Source organism: Ovis aries, chromosome X (assembly GCF_016772045.2).
Source record: "Ovis aries strain OAR_USU_Benz2616 breed Rambouillet chromosome X, ARS-UI_Ramb_v3.0, whole genome shotgun sequence".
Classification (NCBI taxonomy): domain Eukaryota; kingdom Metazoa; phylum Chordata; class Mammalia; order Artiodactyla; family Bovidae; genus Ovis; species Ovis aries.
The window spans coordinates 64088257-64109882 of record NC_056080.1 but is presented as its reverse complement, the minus strand read 5'-3'; the positions used below and the strand labels follow the sequence as shown (position 1 = coordinate 64109882).

The 21626-nt window shown below is 37.7% G+C and overlaps 1 protein-coding gene across 30 annotated transcripts in view; it reads right to left on the bottom strand.

Annotated features, from left to right (window-relative positions):
- Nucleotides 1–21626, bottom strand: part of TAF1 (TATA-box binding protein associated factor 1) — a 70140-nt gene that overhangs the window by 25714 nt on the left and 22800 nt on the right. For 15 of the 30 annotated variants that reach the window (XM_012106888.5, XM_012106891.5, XM_060408171.1 and 12 more), the window contains exons 22-32: nucleotides 20739–20917; nucleotides 19095–19308; nucleotides 18473–18638; nucleotides 16947–17158; nucleotides 13603–13711; nucleotides 13307–13405; nucleotides 12836–13013; nucleotides 9654–9721; nucleotides 8228–8350; nucleotides 7338–7430; nucleotides 7169–7253 (exon numbers count right to left, since the gene is read on the bottom strand). In XM_012106888.5, coding sequence (XP_011962278.1) covers nucleotides 7169–7253; nucleotides 7338–7430; nucleotides 8228–8350; nucleotides 9654–9721; nucleotides 12836–13013; nucleotides 13307–13405; nucleotides 13603–13711; nucleotides 16947–17158; nucleotides 18473–18638; nucleotides 19095–19308; nucleotides 20739–20917 — 1526 coding nt within the window. The remainder of the gene's footprint in view (nucleotides 1–7168; nucleotides 7254–7337; nucleotides 7431–8227; nucleotides 8351–9653; nucleotides 9722–12835; nucleotides 13014–13306; nucleotides 13406–13602; nucleotides 13712–16946; nucleotides 17159–18472; nucleotides 18639–19094; nucleotides 19309–20738; nucleotides 20918–21626) is intronic. The other 15 variants (XM_060408170.1, XM_060408173.1, XM_060408172.1 and 12 more) reach the window with 1 other exon arrangement.

Sequence of the window (21626 nt, the reverse complement as noted above, 5' to 3'; positions counted from 1 at the left end):
AAATAATGTTAACCAGAGATACCATTCTACTAACTTTGCTAGAAAATTTTTTGAAATCAAAATGTTAAAGCAGGGAATAGATTCCACATGGACTTTATTACTATTAATTAGAAATAGAGGCAGGTTCATATCTGGCCAAACCAACACAGTTTTAAATAAAAGCATTATTTTGTATATAGTACCTGATGGTAGGAAACATCTCATTATCTGCCTTCAACTCCATTATGGATATCCTTTTAGCATACAAAAAAGATCACATTTCTTATCTCATACTCTCACCCACTGGTTAAGGATAAGGGGAAGACAGCCTTCTAGACTGTCTACTGCTGCTACCAAATTATCATCTACTTCCCCTTGGGGAAAAAAAAACATTCCTCCTACTTTGAGGCTTGTTCTCTACCATGCCAGAGGTTGAAAACGAGTTGCCTTGGAGCTAGATTTGGCCGGTAGATAGATGTTTTTATTTGGCTTTCAGAGTTAAAAATTTTTTCTAAACTATTTGCAAATATGTAAAAATGGGAAATGTCACAGGTACACAAAATCCAGATTTTTAGCTTCTCCTGAAAAATTAAGATACCAAGTGACATGGATACTCATTTCCTTAGGAAACAATCAGATGCAGTAAAGTACAAGCTTCTTTAGATGGAATATACATACTCTTCCAGTTTACCTCAATCCACACTTGGCCCACTGCAACTCATTTACATTACTAGCCTGGCTCCTATAGGCCACTTGAGTTTGAGATCTCTGCTCTTCACCTTTACTCACCATCATTAACCAGCTCACATTCACCAAGGACTTATACACCTGGCACAATCTTCTTGGCGCCAAATCCCTCTCCACTATGATGGGTTACTCTACCTATCCAAAATCCTTGTAAATCTTCATGCCAATGGTTTGCACCTCCATTCCAGCCAAACATATCCATGGCTATATCTAGAATGCTGTCTTTACTGTTTAACCTCTGAAAGTTTCAATTCCAATATCCTACATTTCCTTATCACAGCCTTGTATCTGTCCAGTCTCTTCATTCTCTCTCTCATCCAAAGGAAACTTGCATCCCCATTAAATCCTGTCTCTATCAGGCCTCTCCTAACTTTAGTTCAAAAACTAAGGCAATGTACAGCAGTATACAAAAGTAAGCTATAGGACTGTTGTTATTTATCTTTCTTCACCAGGAGGTGGGGGTGGGGGGATTTAAAATAACTTGGTAAGAAATTTGAAACATGTTAAACTGTAACAGATTTTCCCTAATACAAAATTTGTATTAATTCAAACCTTTATCTACATTTCTCTTCAAATTCTCTCTCCCACCACCTCACTCATTCTTAGCAAAAGACCGTTTGCTATTTTGCAGAGAAAATGAGACACTACTGGGCAGAAACATTCTCAATGTATATATTCCCATTCTCACAGGGATCTTATCTCATATTCTTTATTTTCTTCTCTTTCATCTATACAAAGATCCCCTCTGTCCAACTGACTTGTCCCTTCTAACACATTGATTACAGTCTTCCTTCTTCCCTTCTTAGGCAAATTTCACCCTCCACTTTTTAAATTCTCATTCACTCATATCCTCTGTAGTCTGGCTTTTGATTCTACCACTGCACTGAACTAGCTCTTCTAATGACCATTCTCTTTGGTCTTCTCTGTAGCACTTGATCTGTTGGCCATTTTCCTATTCTCTAGGTTTCTAGAGCATTACTCTCTTCTGGTTTTCCTTTTTTTTCATCCTGGTCACTCCCCAGTATTCTCCACCCTATCCCTTAAATGCTGGTTTGGTATCTGTCAAATATACTCTCATCCTACATTCTCTCTTAACGGTGGTTCTTAACCTTTTTGGGTCACATATAACTTTTGAAAATCTGATAAAGCTATGGTCTTTCTACCCAGAAAGACATACAAGTGTATTTCAGCTACAGCATCAGGGGGTTCAAGGAATGTACCTGACTCCCTATTTGAACTCATCCACTTATATTTTTATATGCTGATGATTTGAAAAAATATCCATATATACAAACAGTACAGACTTCTCTTCTGAGCTCTGGACCTCTATTATCTACTCAAAGTCTTTACTTGGATATCCTACCTCAATACAACACAGCCCAAATTGAACTCTACCACTTTTCCTCCAAAACTACTCCTCCTTTATTTCCTATTATAGTCAGCCCTCTGTAACCATGGGTTCCACAATGATGGAATCATTGGGCAAAAACATTTGTGAAAAAAATTTCAGAAAGTTCCAAATTGCAAAACTTGATTTTTCTGCACGCTGGAAACTATTTACATTGTATTTATAACTATTTACATAGCATTTACATTGTATAGGTATTGAAAGTAATCTAGAGATGATTTAAAGTATATGGGAGAATGTGTGACAGTTAGATGCAGATACTATGCCAATTTATAAGTGACTTGAGCATCTACAGATTTTGGTATCCCTGGGAGTCTGGACATCGAGGGACGACTATATTAGTCAATGATACCACCAGTTTGCCCAAGTCAGAATTCTGAATGTCATCTGACTTATCCACCCTTCCAAAAACCAGATTTTTTAAATTAACAGAAGTACTTCATTCTCAATTAAAAAAAATTCAAACACCTAAGTACAAAAAAGCATAAAGTGAAGATTATCCTCCACCTCTCCCTTTAGTAATTCTGCCTTATGACAACAATTGAACTAAACAGTGACTGAGCCCTTTAGATGGGCTTTTCAGTTCATCATTACTACTGAGCCCATTTCACTCATCTATGTTACCTGTCTGGCCTCCATAGGATCTAAATTTACAAATCCTTCTGTATATACTGTTGAGTGATCTAGTTTACATCAATACATATCTTGGATATATTTGGGTATCAGCATATACAAGATACAGCTTTATTTGTTAGCTAATCTACTATTCTGATGGCTAAACAGTATGTACCACAGTTTAACTATTAATAATTTCTTATTGTTGGATATTTTAGAATGCTGTTTTCTTAATTACAAAGTTGCAGTTACAACCATATGTACATTTGCACATATGCCTTTGCAAACTTGTATGAATATTCCTTTGAGATGAACTTGCTTAGTCAAAGGGAATATACATTTATTGTCCTCTAAAAAGTTTATACCAATTTATGTTTTCACCAAGAAAACAGGAGTACTTGGCATCATTTTTAATTCTCCCTGTCCTTTACCTTGGAGAAGGCAATGGCAACCTACTCCAGTACTCTTGCCTGGAAAATCCCATGGATGGAGGAGCCTGGTAGAGTGCAGTCTATGGGGTCGCGAAGAGTCGGACACGACTGAGCAACTTCACTTTCACACATTGGAGAAGGAAATGGCAACCCACTCCAGTGTTCTTGCCTGGAGAATCCCAGGGACGGGAGAGCCTGGTGGGCTGCCGTCTACAGGGTCGCACACGACTGAAGTGACTTAGCAGCAGTCCTTTACCTATACCCTCAATTTCCAACCATTTATGAAGGTTATCAATTCTATTTCCTCAGTATCTCTACCATCTGTCCCCATCTTTCCATTTTTATTGCTTCATAACTTAGTTCAAGCTCTCAGTGCTTTAACTTGGATGGTTGTCAATAGTTTCTTTATTGGTGATTTGTCCTTTTAAAGGTTTAGTGAGACATACTAGGCATCTTTCATGATTTGGCCCCACCTAACTTCATTGGAAGGACTGATGCTAAAGCTGAAACTCTAATACTTTGGCCACCTCATGCGAAGAGTTGACTCACTGGAAAAGAGTCTGATGCTGGGAGGGATTGGGGGCAGGAGGAGAAGGGGACGACAGAGGATGAGATGGCTGGATGGCATCACTGACTCGATGGACGTCAGTCTAAGTGAACTCCGGGAGTTGGTGATGGGCAGGGAGGCCTGGCGTGCTGTGATTCATGGGGTCGCAAAGAGTTGGACACGACTGAGTGACTGAACTGAACTGAACTTTAAAAATACCTTTATTAACACCCAAACTAGCTCCCACTCTGCACCATACCCAAACTCAACTTTTTGCACTTCCCTGTCCAAGGTGCTCTGATCTTTCTAGCATTTGCACTCTCTATCTGGAAGTTCTTCCCTACCTTTCTCCACTTGACTATCTGCTCAGCACAGCAGGTGCTCAATAAAGAATTAGCTGCAATAATCATCATCCTTTAAATTTTACTCAAAAACTATCTCCTCTCGAAAGAGTTTCCTGCTTTCCATACCAGTAGAAAACTTGGAAAACTACAAAAGATGAACATGAAGATAATCCTAACCTTACATCTCAGAAATAACCACTATTATCATCACTTTTTTTTAAATGTATGTATCTTTTCATAAAAAGCATAACTGAGATGAAATTAAAGTGATGTGTTTTACTTTTCTCACTTAACATTCTAAGCACTTTTGTCATTAGTTTTTTAGAATAAGCTTTCAATCTTTACACAATAATCTATCATGCAGGTGGCACACTAACTAGTCATTCCCTTTACATTAACCGTTCAAGTTATTTCTCATTAATATAAATGACATTATTGTGAATAGCTTTTTCTGTATCTCTGATTAGGACAGATTATCTTACTACATGCTAAGCACTTATAATCATTATTTCCTGTAATCCTCACTGTAGCCCTCTGAGGAGGGTATTATTATTTCCCCCATTTTACAGATGAGAAAGCAGAGTCTAAGTTGCTTGTCCAAAGTCATACTGCTATGAAGTTGGGGCGGGGGGTAATATTCAAATTCAAGTCTACCTGACTATAAGATCTGTTCACTTAACTATTTTTAAGTCTCAGTGCTGTCAAAGAGCTTTCTAGAAATGTCTCATAATTTTATACTGCATATGTAAGAGTACCTACCTCACTAGCATTTTGAATACTTCCATTAAAAAAGAAACCAATCTCATCTAATAGGCAAAAAAAAAAAGATAGTTTATCTGCTTCTATTTTCATTTCTTTGATTACCAGATACAACTGAATATTTATTCATTTTTATTTTGCATTTAATTTTTATCTTGTGATTTGTCTACTGCCCTCTGCTCATTCCAATTAGCATCTTCTGGGTTTTTCTTCTTATTGCCTTACCTAAGCTCCTCATAAACCTGCCCTCTATCTTAAGGCAGCTATCCCCAGGCCAAGCATCATCTCTGTAACATTCCTGCTTGCTTATTACTTGTTATATTCATTTTAAGACACCTGTAAGGCTGCTAACTTCTATTGCCAGAATTTGGGCTGATTAGCTTTTGGTATTTTCAGGAAACAATAATGGAAAGATAAATGACCTGTGTTTCCACTTTACAATCAGCAATAAGAAGGGTACAAGGGACAAAGTAGATTCTTTTAACCCAACCTAGATGGAATAAACTAGAAGGCTCATCTCCTACCACTTCTCTTAATGAAATATATAGGTTCTAGCCAAGTTCATTTCCCTGAACTTGCCCTGTTCTTTCATTCCTCCATGATATTCTATCCTCTATACCCATAATACCCATTTTCTCATCTGTCTTTCCGGTTGTCCCCTCCTTCACCTCCTCCTCCTAATTCTCTGTCCCTTCTGATGAACTTAACAGCCACACTACTTGGGCTGCTGAATACTGAGGAGAAAAGTCATATAGACATGCAGATTTTTTAGTTGAGACCTCAGTATGCTAGGCAATGCTCTTAAATTCCCTTAGCTCCCTCTTCTTTTTTGCTTCACAAGCTACATGGGATTGTCATTTTGCTGCTTAATTCTTTCAGTGTTCTTCCATTTAGGATAAAGTAAAGGAAATCAGTTCTGAATATTCATTGGAAGGACTGATGCTGAAGCTGAAGCTCCAATACTTTAGCCATCTGATGCCAAGAAGCTGACTCACTGGAAAAGACCCTGATGCTGGGCAAGACTGAAGGCAGGAGGAGAAGGGGACAACAGATGGTGAGATGGTTGGATGGCATCACCGACTCAATGGACATGAGTTTGAGAAGCTCTGCGAGTTGGTGATGGACAGGGAAGCCTGGCGTGCTGCAGTCCATGGGGTCGCAAATAGTCAGACATGACTGAGTGACTGAACCGAAAAACTCTTAAGTATGATATATGGCATACACTAGGTCCTCTTATGATTTGACATCTACTTCTCTACACATAACCAGTCATTCACTACATTTAACTCTACACTTAATTGCAACCCCAATAACTCATTTCTTAAACTCAAGATGTAATTTCAGGCTTCTGTGCCTTCACATATTGCTATTCTCTCTGCCTATAATGCTGTCTCCTCCACATCCTTTGCTCAGTAAACTCCACTGATCCTTTAGAACTCAGTTTAAGAAAATTCTATTATAGGAAGCTTCCTCTCATCCCACTCTGATTAAGATATTTTGTTTCTGTTTTACTTTGGCATTCTGTGCATGCATCTAGCATTACAACAAGTTCTGTGATTTTTCTTTTGTTTTCCCAACTAAACTATAACCAATTTGGGGGCAGAGAACATATGATTTTATATTTGTAATATCTATCAGTGCCAGCACATACTAAGTGCTCAATAGATGTTTATTTAACAAGTGAGCTGTTCAAAACTGAACTTTATTAACTTGTTTACAAAGCCTTCCTAACCCCTAGGTGAAAGTGCTCCTTCCTCTCCTCTAGAGCACTTCGTACATCCTTCTAATATAGCCCCTGATAAGCTGCATTTTAACTGTTTCTCTTCACTGACTGGACTGTGAATTACATGAGGACAGTGATGTCTTTCCCATCAGTAGATGGGAGTAGCTAGCACAGAATCTGACACATGTCATTCAATCAGTTCATATACTGAGCAGGAATTCCATGCTCTAAGGAAGCACACCATGGTCTATGTTATGTTAACACATTTCCCTAAGTTCCATCAAAGGGCCTGGGGAATAGGTAAGTTTTCACAACTCATGGAAAGTAGTGATGGCCCAAAGTGACATCCACATGATTTTTATTCTCATTTCATTTGTCTGTGCTTTTTAAGTTTAGAAAATAAATGTACATTGCTTTGTCATCATTAAACATTATTAGCAAACTTTACAGAACACACTAAAATATGTCTTTTTTTAAAAATGCAGAGTTAAGTCACTTGACTGACTCTGCTGACTATCAAAGCTCAAGCCTGCTTTATGCACTTAACTTTTAATAATGCTAACTAATGTTGGGTGGATATACTGATGGAAAGAGAAAAAAAGTGGAAATACTCACCATTGTATTTAACACTGTTGGCCAGAATAAGGTTGACATCGTCTAGAAAGCTCTCCCGACTCTGATATTTGTGCTTGGAGATATTCTGTGATTAAAAGAAATCAAGGGACTCAGATACACATATAAAGTTACTTGCTTCCAAAAAGATATTTTAGACCAAATCACTCACTTTACGTATGGTCTCTAAATCCATTGGACTGACAATTACTTTGTAATAATCTGGAACAAACTTCTTATTAACTGGGTGATGAAACGGCCAAGACTAGTAAAAAAAAGCATGAGAAATTAAATGGAAACCATTCTTTATACCAGAGCTTCTCAACCTTCACTGGGTCATAATGTTAAGACCCTGACAAAAGCTATGAACCCTTTTCCCAGAAAGACACATTATCATACAAAACTTTGCATATAATTTAAGAGGTTCATGGATTCTTTTAAGGATTCATGTGCCCTGACAGGGTAAGGATCCCTGCTCTATATTCACAATTAAAATCTCGCATCCCCTAGTCCCATAGCAAAGGGTTCACAGCATTACTGCATACACAACATATGCCTATAACACAAAAGGAAACTCAGTTCAGAATTCCCTAGGGAAGATCACTATAACAAAATGATATAGAGACCCAACATGGTAGCCCTGTCATAAAGTTGCAAAAGGGAAAAACTGAAACAGAAGACAACAAATGCTGGGTAATTATCAAACTCTCGTTTGTTAAGAAGCACCTCTAAATCCAAAGCCTCCCATATTACCTGGCATCCTTATTTCTCTCCCAAGCTGCTCAGAAGCATTAAATACTAAATGTCAACAACAGGAATAAAGAACCTCTCCATATCACAGATTCCTGGCATCTGATTTCAATGATAATGCACTCATACAGCAAAAAGGTTTCTTTTTAAAATTATATACCAGTTTGAAAAAAAGAAAAAAATTACATACCAGTTTGAATTGACAAACACCACACTCCAGACTCCCCAGTGATACACACACATACAGACACTCTTTTGTCCTTTCCTTTCCTTTGTACTATCTTCACAATATTCAACATACAGACCACTTACATCTGGAACTGCCATCATTTTCTGGGTGACAATGTTGTCCAGAATAAAAGAAAATGCCACTTGGTCATCATCATCCAGCAAGGGGTTGATTGCTTTCTCTAAACGAGCCAATTTATCTTCTTTCTGACATGAAACAAAGCAAAGGAAACATAAAGGCTTCCCTGAGGTATAATCATCATAGAGTATTAAGGCCAATTAATATTTCTCTTGTCCCAAAAAGTCTAACTTTGAATTGTAAACTCATCTGTTCCAGACAAAAATTCAGCTAAGAAATAATACTCCAGTAAAAGGATCAAAAGAGATGTGTCAACCATTCTTATAGGTATTCTATCTTCTATTCTTGTAGATCATCAAAAATATACACCCTTGGGTAACAACAGCTTAGTTCCCACAACAGAAACATCTTCACCAAATTAAGTTTTAATATCACACTCTTTTTGCTGTAAAATTATCACTGAAAACACTGAACACATTATTGTTGATTAGTAACTTTTCTACAAGGGAATCTAACCCAATAAATTTTATTATTTATACAAGGGAATCTAACCCAATAAATTCATTTTAGACTGACTATACTACAAAAAAGTCTGTATCAATTGCTCCATGTCTTAACCCACTAAAACTCAAATCTTCTTAAAAATTATCATGGGCTTCTCCTGTTGTAGAGCACGGGCTCTAGAGCTTGGGCTCAGCAGCTGTGGTACACAGGCTTAGTTGCCCTGTGGCATGTGGAATCTTCCCCCACTAGGAATCAAACCGGTGTCCCCTGCATTGACAGTTGGATTCTTAACCACTGGACTACCAGGGAAGACCATGTCTTTTGTTTAAGTTTTTTTTCTTTTTTAGCCTTTCTAAGTGGGTATGAAGTATTAACTGGTTTAACTGGTTTGAATTTTTATTTCCAGTGATCAACCAAACTTATAATCTTTTCATGTTTATTGGCCATTTGGCAATCTTCTTTTACGAAATTTCTACTTCAATATTAACATCATCACATTTATATTTTTTAGGCCTGCACAGCTGCCATATTTTGTTGTTGTTAAGAAGATAAAATACAGATCATCTTCTAAAAATTAAAATTTATCCCTGCCAAAACAGTCTCTTAGCTTCAGCTGGCTTTCCAGGAAGTCAATTTCCTTAGCCCTTTCTAAAGTGTTATGTGGATTTTAGATTTTAATCCTAGCTCTACTATTTAACAGCCACGATGCCCAAGACAAGTTAGTTTCTCCTATGGACCTCAGTTTTTCCATCAACAAAAGGGAGGGAACTAGACTATATGATTTCTAAGGTTCCCTCCAAACTCTAATGTATGAAAGACCTGCTTCTCCCTCATTTCTCTAATCTTCTGTTACATTTCCTACTTCCTCAATTCTGGTACCTGTCAGCTTCAAATTCTACTGCCTTTCTCTCATTTTAAATGTCTTACCTCTTTAAGTTTTTCATCACAGAGATCCAGCATTGATTGAGAGATCTGGGTCAGTGAGTGCTTTGGCCCTAGATTACAGAGAAACAAACAGGAAGAGATGAGACCACGGACATGGGAAGCAAGAGTACCAACACCTCTCCAGACTTGCACCAACCTAGCTGCTGAGTCAGAGAGATGTATCAGTCTTACCTCCATTTTTCAGTGCCTAACACATACCAGATGCATAATATGGATGAATAAACTAATTTTAATTCTCTCCCTTAGTTGTGTATATCCACACACAGCAGTACAACCTTTGATACTGCTGGCTTTAATACCTTGAAAATAATACTATGACTAGGGAAATGACAATTTATTTAAGGATGACTAAGGAGATCATCTTTAGCATTCAAAATTTGTGACTGCAATTTTCGTTTGCAGAACTCATGGTCTGTGATGTCCGCCCAGCATATGGCTAATCCAAAGCCTTTGGCAGAAAACAATCTCCATCCTAGCTCAGACTACTACTTTAGTTTCCCTGAAGTCCCTAACAAGAGTTTCACAAAATCCTCCAACTATCACCTACATTCCCTGCTTATGGCTACCCTAGTTTAAGCTCATCATAGGGATAGTTAAAACATTTTCTTCTAAACAGTAATTCTGACTATTTCCTTGCAGTATCCTTTATTTATCTTCCTGTTAATTCTTTCAAAGTAAGTGCTCCCCAGAGCCTAAACCTCAGCTCTATTCTCAACTACTTATTAATTAATTAGCTGGCATTTATTTGTTCACTCAGCAATTTTTTACAATGTAACTTGCTTTATTTTTTTAATTTAAATTTATTTTAATTGGAGGCTAATTACTTTATAATATTGTATTGGTTTTGCCATGTAACTGTGATATGTTCAATGATGAGATTAAAGGGAAAATAAGACACAAGTCCTACCTTAGAGAATTCTTGGTTTAGTCAAAGAAAATGACATGAAAATAAGTTGCTATATGACAAGGTATAAGTGCTTGAAGTATCTATGAGTGAAATGATATGATATCTGGAAATATAAATAATGAACAAGACTGGCCATATGCTGGTAAGTGCTGAACTGGGTGAATAGGTGTACTGAAGTTTATTTACTTTCTCTCTACTTCTGTATATGCCTAACAATTTCCATAATAAAAGTTTTTAAAAAGTGAGTATAAGTGCAAATAGAGGAATATACTGATTACTATGAACTGTGGAGGGTTTGCAATAGTTTCAAAACAATTAAATCTGAGTACCAGGAAGGAACAGGAAAGGCTTGTTGTGACTGACACTTGAGCAGTGTCACTAATGAAGAGAAGTCCACCAGGTAGATAGTATTGTAGAAAAACATTCCAGAGGGAGGAAAAAGTGTGCAAAAACATTTAAGTAAGCAAATTCATGGAAACATGAAGTAACACATTTCACAACAGGAATCACAAGTAGTTCTGTACAACTGGAATACAGGTATGTGTGAGGAAGAAAAACCGGAAACGGAACTTGGAAAGGCTGGATGGGACGTATTACAATGGTCTCATAGGAGATACAAAGGTACCGAAGATTTTAAGCTAGAGAGTAATTTTTCAAACTTGTATATCAGAAAAAAATACCGTCAACAGTATGAAGAATTAAGGCAAGCAGCAGAGAGAAAGTCTGGAAGCAATTGCAAGAGGTCAAAGAAGAGATGACAAGGGCTTCAACTAAGATAGTAGCAATGGAGACCAAAAGGAAGGGAATTTGTTCTAGCAAAATTTAGAAGGTACAATTTATGGAACTTAGTGATCTATGAGTGCAGGAGAAGGAGAGTGAATCAACGATGAGTAATATTTCTAGGTCATATAACTGGAAGGATAGTAATACCACTGGTGGTGGTACTATTACTATTACCATCATTTGGGTATAAGGAAGAAAGAAGATTGAGCTGAAGGGGGATGTAAGGAGAAAATCATTTCCAAATTTTTACTAACATTGCCCCTAAATGACCCACAGGTACCTCAAGCTCTGCATTTTCAATGTCAGCTCTTACCTTGCCATTCCCCTTCCAAGAGGATTTTTTTTTTATGCATTTATGCTTGCCAACTTGAATGATAGTTGGAGCTAACAAATTTATTCTTTCTTTGTATGTGTCAGGTACTCTGCTAGGCCCTTGGAATAGAAAGATGAATAGTCTCTCTAGGAGGTCACAAAGTGGTAGGAAAATCAAATATATAATCAATTATATGTAATACAAAAGAGCTATAAAAGTTGACTTAATTGTGCTAAGGGGCACAGATGATTGAAAAATGGGTACTGTGGGCAATGTGATACATCTTCATGAAGCGAGGATATGAGCTGGTCTGGAAATATGAATGGAAAGAGAATAAAGGGCATTCCTTACAAGGGGCAAAGACTGTGCAAAGGAATGAAGACATGGGATAGGATATTTAGTGAAATACAATGCTGAGTGTGGCAGGAATCATATCTATAGTAGGTATGGGAGCCAGTCACTGGAAATGAGACTAGATAAATGGGTCAGGCCTGCTTGTGAAAGGTATTAAAATCTAGGTACAACTATTGTCCCATGTGTACAGGTGAGAAAACAGAACCGGTTATAAGATGCTAAATAAGTCATCTAAGGTAATTCAATTATTAAGTGCCATGGTTAATCTGTACCCTTAATCTCTATATTTATAGACGAATCTGTGCTCAAGGATACAACTGGAAATCAGAAAATTTTATCCTTTACCTGCAGAAGCTGTATGTACTATATCTTAAACCCTTTAATACTCAGAAAACAGATTTCTTCCTCCTTGTCTTTTCAGTTTTTGAGCAAAGGGGACATATAACAGCCTCTATAACATATTTGTAGATCAAATCAAAGACAAATACAGTCACAAGCACATACTCTGTGCGAACGCCTCTTCTGTTTACCTAGGCTTACTTCATCCTCCCATACACCCCATGCAATTGTTTCATTTCAACAGATACTTAAAATTCTCCAGAGGATACATTAAAAAGTGGGAATAAAAAGCAGCAATATCTATTAAATGATTAAAAACATACGTTACCTGATTTTCATAACCCTCGAATTCACTAATACATTGTAGGTCCTTTCCATCTGTCCAATCTAGTCTGAATTTAGGACTAGTAAGGAATTAGGTAAGGATCTGAAAGGTGACCTTTGCAGTCAAAGACAGGTGATTCTTACCATTGTAGGTTGCACTATTTTTCACAATTAGCTCCAAATGCTCCCTGAACTCTTCCCGAGATGGGTAGAGGCGTTTACGCACATTTTCACGGAGTGTTTGTAAGTCCATTGGCCGGGTGATGATCTTGTAGTAGTCCTTTACGACCTTTGCATTGACTGGAGTGTGGAAAGGGTATGTCTGTGCAAACAAGAGCGAGCACCATCCATGAGCAAAGAACATTTGCCATAACCAATTCCTCAAGACTCTCTCACATCTTACCTGTCTCTACCTGGCCATCAACTCTCAAAGGAATCTCTCTAGATGGAGCAGGTCTGACTGTTTCCTCTACTAACTGTTAAAAAATAAATAAAAACTATATCCCGAAGAATAAGGAGTTTGAGGTTCTTAGGACTATACTGCCCTCTATCTGAAATCAGACAGAACAAAGGGCCTTGCCATCCATACTGTAGACCTGAATGCAGTGAACTCACATTCGGAAGATCTCTCATGTCATTGATGATAGACTCCAAAATGGATGACAATGTCACCATGGGGTCTGTCCGGCGCCGGTGAATGGACTTATGAGGTCTCTAAGGAGAAACAAAATATCAGAATGCTTCTTTAAATTAAAAAAAAAAAATTTGGAAACCTTGTAATGAGCAGTACACGTAATTCTCAGGGCAACGCCACAGGGAGAATCTAAGGCTGTATCAGGGCCACGGCTTAGAGGACTGGGGGAATTAATGAGAATGCCATCTGGTCAGAAAGCAGCAATGCAGATACTCACATTCAAATAGTCACAGTGAACAGTAGTTCCAACTCGCCGTTTCTTCTTGGGAGGAAGTTGCTGCTTAGGGAACTTGAGAACCAAAGATTTTCTGCGAACCTCATCTGCACTGTAATAATCATAACATTTTCATAGCATGCAGTCCCTATTTCTAGCCCCCAGAAAAAAATCAACCACAAAGAAAAAGCCCAAAGTACCTGAGCATGAGCCTGGGGAGTAAAAAGCCAAACTAAATGCCAGACATCCACATCCTAAGGCTCAGATCAAGCAAGACCTCATAGTATCTCCAAATTAATAAAGAACTAGGCAAGCCACAAGTTCACCTCAGTTTCCTACTTGGAAGATAAAGGAACTAGGCTAAAGGAATTTCAAGAATCTTTCTATCTTGAACATTCTATCTCAGGATAAAAGGACTAGGAAATTTAACTTATTCAGAATAGAAACAAGGAAGAAATTAAAGCTTGTTTGAAAAGAAAAACTAGGGACTTCCTTAATGGTCCAGTGGTTAGGACTCCATGCTTTCACTGCAGGAGGCATGGGTTCAATCTTTGGTTGGGGAACTAGGATTCCGGATACCACATGGAGTGGCCAAAGAGAAAAAGCTAGTTTGAGTTTCCCACAATCGTTAAAAGCCCAACTACCTACTTCCCATTAATCATAAGATATCAAGATATTATTATTTTCTTTTTTAATGTGCTGCAAAATGTGACTACTATAGATGTTGATAAATTAACAAGGATAGGAAAAAAACTCTCAAATCTAAACAGAATAAATGAATATAACTACATATTAAATTAAAAATTACATACTCAAAAAATAAATATATTTTGAATGTAATACCCTGATTGTACAACGTCAGTGGCATATAATCCAAGGACAACAAATTACAGAAAATATCTTGAATCTACTTTACATGTCTGTTGTTGGTGGTAGTATGTGTGCTCAGTTGCTCAGTTGTGTCTGACTCTTTGCGACCCCATGAACCGTAGCCCGCCAGGCTCCTCTGTGCATGGGATTTTCTAAGCAAGAATACTGAAGTAGGTTGCCATTTCCTTCTCCAAATTCTCAAACTATCTTGCACATATCACAGCATGGGCAAATGTATAAATACACTGATGCTGGGAACCAAAGAGGATATAAATATCAGCAGAAAAAGAATAAAACTTAATGATGTACAAATAGAGGTGATACGTTTAATTAAATCAAGAACCTAAAAAGTGTGAGCTAAAAATAAAATGCAAACTATAGCTAAAAAACACAAAAAGACAAAGAATCTATAGATATAATTTGTATTGGAAGTATTGAATGAGGTTGTGACTTACAATATTTGTGTATTTCCTAGTTCTACCTACTAAGAACCTAGAAGCAGCGACATCTCAGTGGCAATGAGCACACCTAACACCTAGATATTGGTTCCAAAATACTATTCCCCAATAAAAGGAACCAGGACTCCCTGAGAAAGGGCTGATTCTGGGTCTGGGACAGAGAAATTTCAAGGAAAGCCTGACATCTAGTGCCAGAAAGCAAAGAAGTTTGCAAAACTTATAGGTTCATTTCAAAAGGACACAGGTTCTGGCTTGAAGGGATCAAATCTGGGACAATCTGGGCATTCAAATTAATAATGATGTTAACAGATAATATATTATAGTTTACAAAAGGAAGAATTTCAGAATCCATAGTAATATTCAAAAAAAGAGGGAGAAGTCCTGCTTTACAGAATGTTAGTTAGTATAAAGAATGATAGAATTAGAAAAACAATTAAGTAACCCCCTATGTAATAACTGAGTTAGGTAATGATCATCAATGGATGTTAAAACTATTGAGAGAAATATTGTAAGAGAACAAGATATTCACCCACAAATTAATTACAGTGGGAAAAAACTATCTTTATTACAGAGGAATCTGAGTATTACCACTTTAATAAGATGATCAAAATACTGAGGAAACCTGACATTATATGCTTTCTCATGTGGTGCAGTAAATGCATAATATTACTTCTGCTGCAATCTTGCCAAAGATAAATATAATCAATACAAAAACAGACATATGTAGAATGTGGAATATTTTATGAGACCATTGACCTGGACTCTTCAAAAAATTCAATGTCATGAAAAACAAGGTGGGGAAGACAGTTCTACATTAAGAGAGATTCTAAATACTTAATGTTTGAACTGGAATTGGATCCTGAATGGAAGTAGGGTGTAGGCAATAAAGAATATTGAGACAACTAGGGAAATTTGAATAAGGACTGAATATTAGATACTACTAAATTAATGTTAAATTTCTTAGGTGTAGTAATAGTATCATGTTTGTGCATGCTAGGTCACTTCAGTCATGTCCGACTCTTCGTGACCCCATGGACTACAGCCTGCCAGGCTCTACTATCTATGGGATTTTCCAGGCAAGAATATTGGAATGGGTTGTCATTTCCTTCTCCAAGTATCATGTTTGTTATGTCCTTATTCTTTGGATATGTGTGCTAAAGAATTTGAGAGAAATGTCACGATAACTTTCAAATGTTTCAGCAAAAAAGAAAATGTTTTAGATATATAAAGATGAAACAAATGTGAAAAATGTTAACGTTTGGTGAATTTAGAGAAAAAACATATTATTCCTTCAGCTTTTCTGTAGGTTTGCAATTTTCAAACTAAAAAGTTGGATTTTTTTTTAATTTAAAAACTTTTCTCATTGTACAGCAGAAACCAATACAACATTGTAAAAAATGAATTAAAAAAAATAAAAACTTTTCTACTTGATTATCAAATTCTCTGAGGACAACGGCTAGGTAAGTATAAGCATAGTCTGTCTCCTCAATCTTTTTGGCTGGTCCATTATCAGAACATCTGAGATCCGGGACCTTACAAATATTACAAGCGCCTGGAATTAGAACAGGAAGAACATCTAGTATATACCAGGTACTGTACTACTTGCTTTATATAGTCTCCTTCATTTTATCTTTTTAAAAAATATATAAATTTATTTATTTATTTTTAATTTAACTTAATTTTTTAATATAAATTTATTTATTTTAATTGGAGGTTAAGTACTTTACAATATTGTATTGGTTTTGCCATACATCAACAGTTTCCCTTGAAAGGGTGATTTTATTTTGTAAATAAGGAAATTAAGACTCAGAAAAGTTGAGTAGCATGCCCAAGGGCAAGTAGGTGGTGGAGCCTAATGAGTGCTTTACAAGACTGTAATTTCCATTACTGGCAATAATTACCGAGGAAAGTCCATTAAAGTTCCTATGTCTTCAGTTCCACTTCAGAGAACACATCACATCCACCCCTGGCCCCCACCAGTATCGCCAACCTCCAACAGATCTCTCCCACCGCTCTTACCTCTCAATTAGCTGTTTCCCTAGGACAATCTTGGTCCCTTCAACCTTGATAAGTTCCTCATTATCATTATGAATGACTGTCTTTTCCAACTCCTCCTCCTGCTCCTCTGTCATGGCAACAGGGTTGGAAGGGGGAGCATTTGTTTGATAATAAAGAGGGCAGAATTTGTTTGTTCTCATGTGCCCAATGGCACCACAAGCCCCACATTTCAGCTGTAAAAGGAAAAGTATCAACATGTCAGAGATAAGCAGGCTTCTTCATGTTAGCTGTAACAAATACACAGAAGGCAGAAGAGAAACAAAGGCAGGCCCAGAACTTTTATTCTCATAGACTCGTTACACACCTTTCAACCAGAAGCCACTGAACAAAAGTACATGTATGGAAATGACACATTAAAAACAAAATGAAATCCAGAGACTGAACATTACTTTAAAAATTAAGTGAGGAAGAAAAGGCAGAGGATTTCTAACCCAACTTAAAACTATGAAAACATTAAAAATGCAGAAGAAAAACTACTGGAAGCCCAAGGGTGCATTCAGCAGCACAGGTAGCCAGAATGAGTATATTCCCTGTCTCAAGGAAAAGGCTTAATAATACTAAGTCTCTTGAAATTCCCTAGCAGTCAGTGGTTAGGACTCTGTGTTCTCACTGCAGAGGACCTGGGTTCAATCCCTGGTCAGGGAACTAAGATCACACAGGCAGTGAGTGCAGTGCAGTAAAAAAAACAAAAACAACAACAACAAAAAACCACTCCACACACAAAAAAGCCAAAACAACAACAAAATAAGTCTCCATCTTAGTTGTGCAATTGCCCTCACTGTCATCTGTGAAATGGGATCAATACTGTATCATATAATATCACATACAAGAAACATTAAAATACTTAATGAGCTCAGTACATGTTAACAGCTCACATTTGTTGAGAATTTTACCAGGTATAAAGTGCTTCCCATGTATTACATTCCTTAATACAATACCACTGCGATATAGGTATCATCTTAAAGAAGAAAAAACAGGTTGGAGAGGTTATGGTCACAGTTACTAAATGGCAGAACAAGAACCTGAACCCAGATCTTCTGTTTCCAAGTCCACGGCTCTTTCTACTGTACCACAGTTGCCTCATTTTGTGCTGCACATTATGCTGTACAGTGATACCTAAACTATGCAAAGCAACCTGTATTGTATGTTTTCTCAGTCAATGCTTTTAATACATGCAATTTAAAAACAAGATGTGTCTACATACGTACATAAATATACATGTCAAAAACATCCACCACACCTGTCTCCACTCACAGAAAATATTTTCAATGGATGAAGCATAAAATGATACCCAATGACACCACATTAAACCTGGTATTGTCAGTTCCAGTTGTACTAGCGTTTGTAACACCCCGGCCACATCAGTTCAAACTAGCTTTCCATAGTACTGCCTTCATTCCCAGTAAGGGAGGATGCTAAAAGCTAAGGGAAAAGGTATGCTTTCTTTCTCTGCTTTGTTAGTTATGATCATATTACACTATACCTACTTTTAGGTCAGGACGCTCCTTCATTTTTTTGGGCTTCTTCTCAGGAGGACCCTTTAGCTTCTCCTTTTCTTGGTTTCGCTTAAGTCGCCTCAGTTGCTCTTGAATCCTCCGCCGTTCTTTTCGCATCTCTTCTCGATGTTGTTCATCAAAAAGGGCAAATTTTCGACTATATAAAGGGGAAAAAAATTCACGGATCCATAAGCAAACTTAAGAAGACTGTCCTGATAACAAACATCTCAGAACTAAAGTAATATTGAAACAAAAGGGGCTACATGGTACTCCTACTTACCCTGCTCATCAGTCTTCCATGTGCAGAGGGGTACCTCTCAGAATGAGGAGCCCTGAGGAGTCCCTAAGATTTTTGCCAACCAACCAACAAAAACACAAAGGACCCAAAGAGAACTTAAAACATGCCTTTATTTTACAGCAAACTGGGGATTCTCCCTGTGATCTGGCTCTGTTCAAACCCAAAGTTCTAAAGGCAAGATGGTTCTCAATTAACACAGATTTCCAGGGACAACTGTGCAGAATCTTGTTACTAAAATTCAAGTATCCGTCCTCACCCCCTTCCCCATCATTATCATTCTCTTTATCACACTGGCAAGTGGGGAGTCAAACTCACATAAATTCCTCGTCTTTTGTGGTCCGTATGCGCACATAGGCATCAATGACAGCTGGCTTTCGGACCGTCTCACAGCGAACATATTCTTTCCCCTCCTCATCTCGAAATGTGCGATAAATCTTGAGACAACGGCCAGTGGCAGAAGAATTAAGGCTTGTCACAGAAGCGGTGTCATCATCTCTGTGATTGTTTCCTGATGCTGCTGAGCCTGCTGCTGCAAGGAGAAAAAGACACAGTCCCCCTACCACCTAAATGGCTATTTTCTTGGGGTTGAGTAGAGACACCAAAACTCAACATGCCACAGAACTATTGTTCTATAGAAAGCATCAAAGTCACTACCAGCCCCAAGGATACACTAGTTGTCCTTTCCTGACTTCATTTTATCACTGTCAATGTTCCCATTTTTATAAGTACAGAAAGTTCCGAGAGGATCTCAAAGAAACACGTTTGTCATATGGAGGACAGCAGAGCAGTAGCTGTATTCTGATTTCTTTGAACCAATGCACAAAAGGAAAGTCCAAGCAGGAAGTACTTGATGATCACACCATAGAAAAGCACCCAAGCACTGGGGATGGCGGGGGTAGGGGCTAGGGCACGGCAGGCAGAAATGACATCACAGAAAAACTCCAGTCTTAAGGCCTAGAGTATGCTTCTCAAACTTTAATATGAATGAACAGGAATCATCTGAGGATCGTGTTAAAATACAGATTCTAATTCAGTAGGTTTGGAGTGAAACCTGAGACTGCATTTCTAACAAGCTTCTACATGATGTAGACATTGCTGGTCCAAGACCACATTCGAGGAAAGGCTTTATCACATCTTTACAAAGTACTCAGAACAACCGAATCACACAAAGCTTTTACAAAGGGAAAACAAAGGAAAGACTACTGTGAGTGTAGTCATTTAAAGTGTTCATCTTCAGCCTTTATCCTCTCTCAGTATCTACATCCAAGTTCTCAATTGCCTGTTTGACATCTATACTGGGGAGTGTCATAAGGACCTTGAAATCCACATATTATACCTTTCCTTCTTAAACCTGCTTTTTTTTCCTGAAATGTACTACCCTAATCAATGGTACCACCATCTTTACAGCAAGCCAGAGTGAAACCTTAACATCACTTTGACCTCTCCTTTTTTCATTCCCAATGACCACATCTCAAACCAGTTCAGGTCTTCATCATCCCCACCCTCAATTTATGCAATTTAGGGTTGGTGAGTTTAAACTCTTTTTAGAATCCAAGACTCCTCTGAGAATCTTCCAAAAGCCATGGCTCTTTCTCCTCAGAAAAAGTACACCTCTACAGACTTCCCCCAAATTCATCCACGGATTTTGTATTAAAAACTCTTACCCTCTAGGATGAATGCCCAGAAAGCTCAAGTGATGTAGAGCACTGACAGTCCTGGTTTGGCCAGGCCTGATACAAACAAAGGCAGTAGCAGACTGGCAGCATCTCTTCAATTTGTGCCCCACAGACATACCTAGAGTCCAGTTTGCAGAATCTCTCTAATTCATCTATGGGCTTTTCTATACTCATCTCCCACTTCTCCTGCCTCCATCTTTACCTTAGTTATTAGTGAGCAGTTATTTACAATTTTTCGATCTTTCTTTTTTTGTCTGTCTATCTGTAAAGTCACTACCCTCACCCAGTATCATCCTCTGTAGTTCCTTCCGTTCCTGCTCCTCCCGTTCACGTGACAGCTGAGAGCTGGTTTTCTTATTCTGCAACATGTTCTCTATGTTTTTTCCCATTTCCTCAAAGTCACTGTCTTCAGCTGAGCTGCTGTCTGTGTCAGTTGATAAGATTTCAGTTGATGACAAAACCCTAAAAAGGCAAAATATAAATTAAAAAGGAGGGGAAACCTAAGTTTTAAAAAAAGCTGAAGAAACAATTTTAGTTTAGGCAAGAGTAGGAAATTGAGAAATCAACCTTAAAAGAGAAATATTCAAAAATCCACTAAGACATGGAACCCTGAACAGAAAAGCTCTACAAGTTTTCCTAGAAATTCAGTCAACGAGGCAAGTTCAAAATATGAAATAGTATAGCAACTCTTTCAGAATTCTTGGAAAAAGCCTGAGAAACAACAAATCAGCATAGTAGTCATTTTTAATAGGGCATTATCATCCTCTAAACACTAAGCCTCCAAAAAACCCCCACGATCCCCTATCACCACTGTAATGGCTGCCAGGCTCAAGTAGGCCACAAGATTTGCCATGGAACCTAGCACTTCTTGCCACTGAAAACCTCTGGCAGGCCTGGATGGGAGTAGAGTTTGGGGAAGAATGGATACATGTATATGTATGGCTGAGTCCTTTTGCTGTTCACCTGAAACTATCACAACATTGTTAATTAGCTATATCCCAATACAAAATTTTAAAAAGCACAACAAACAAAAAAAAAACAAAAACTTTGCCTATTGTTTTGAAGGGAGTGGGTACCAGAGCACTATCATGAATAGATACCACCTGAAATCTCAGATACCTGACCACCTAGTCACATTTTTAGGTGACCTTCTCTCCCCTATAAAATAATG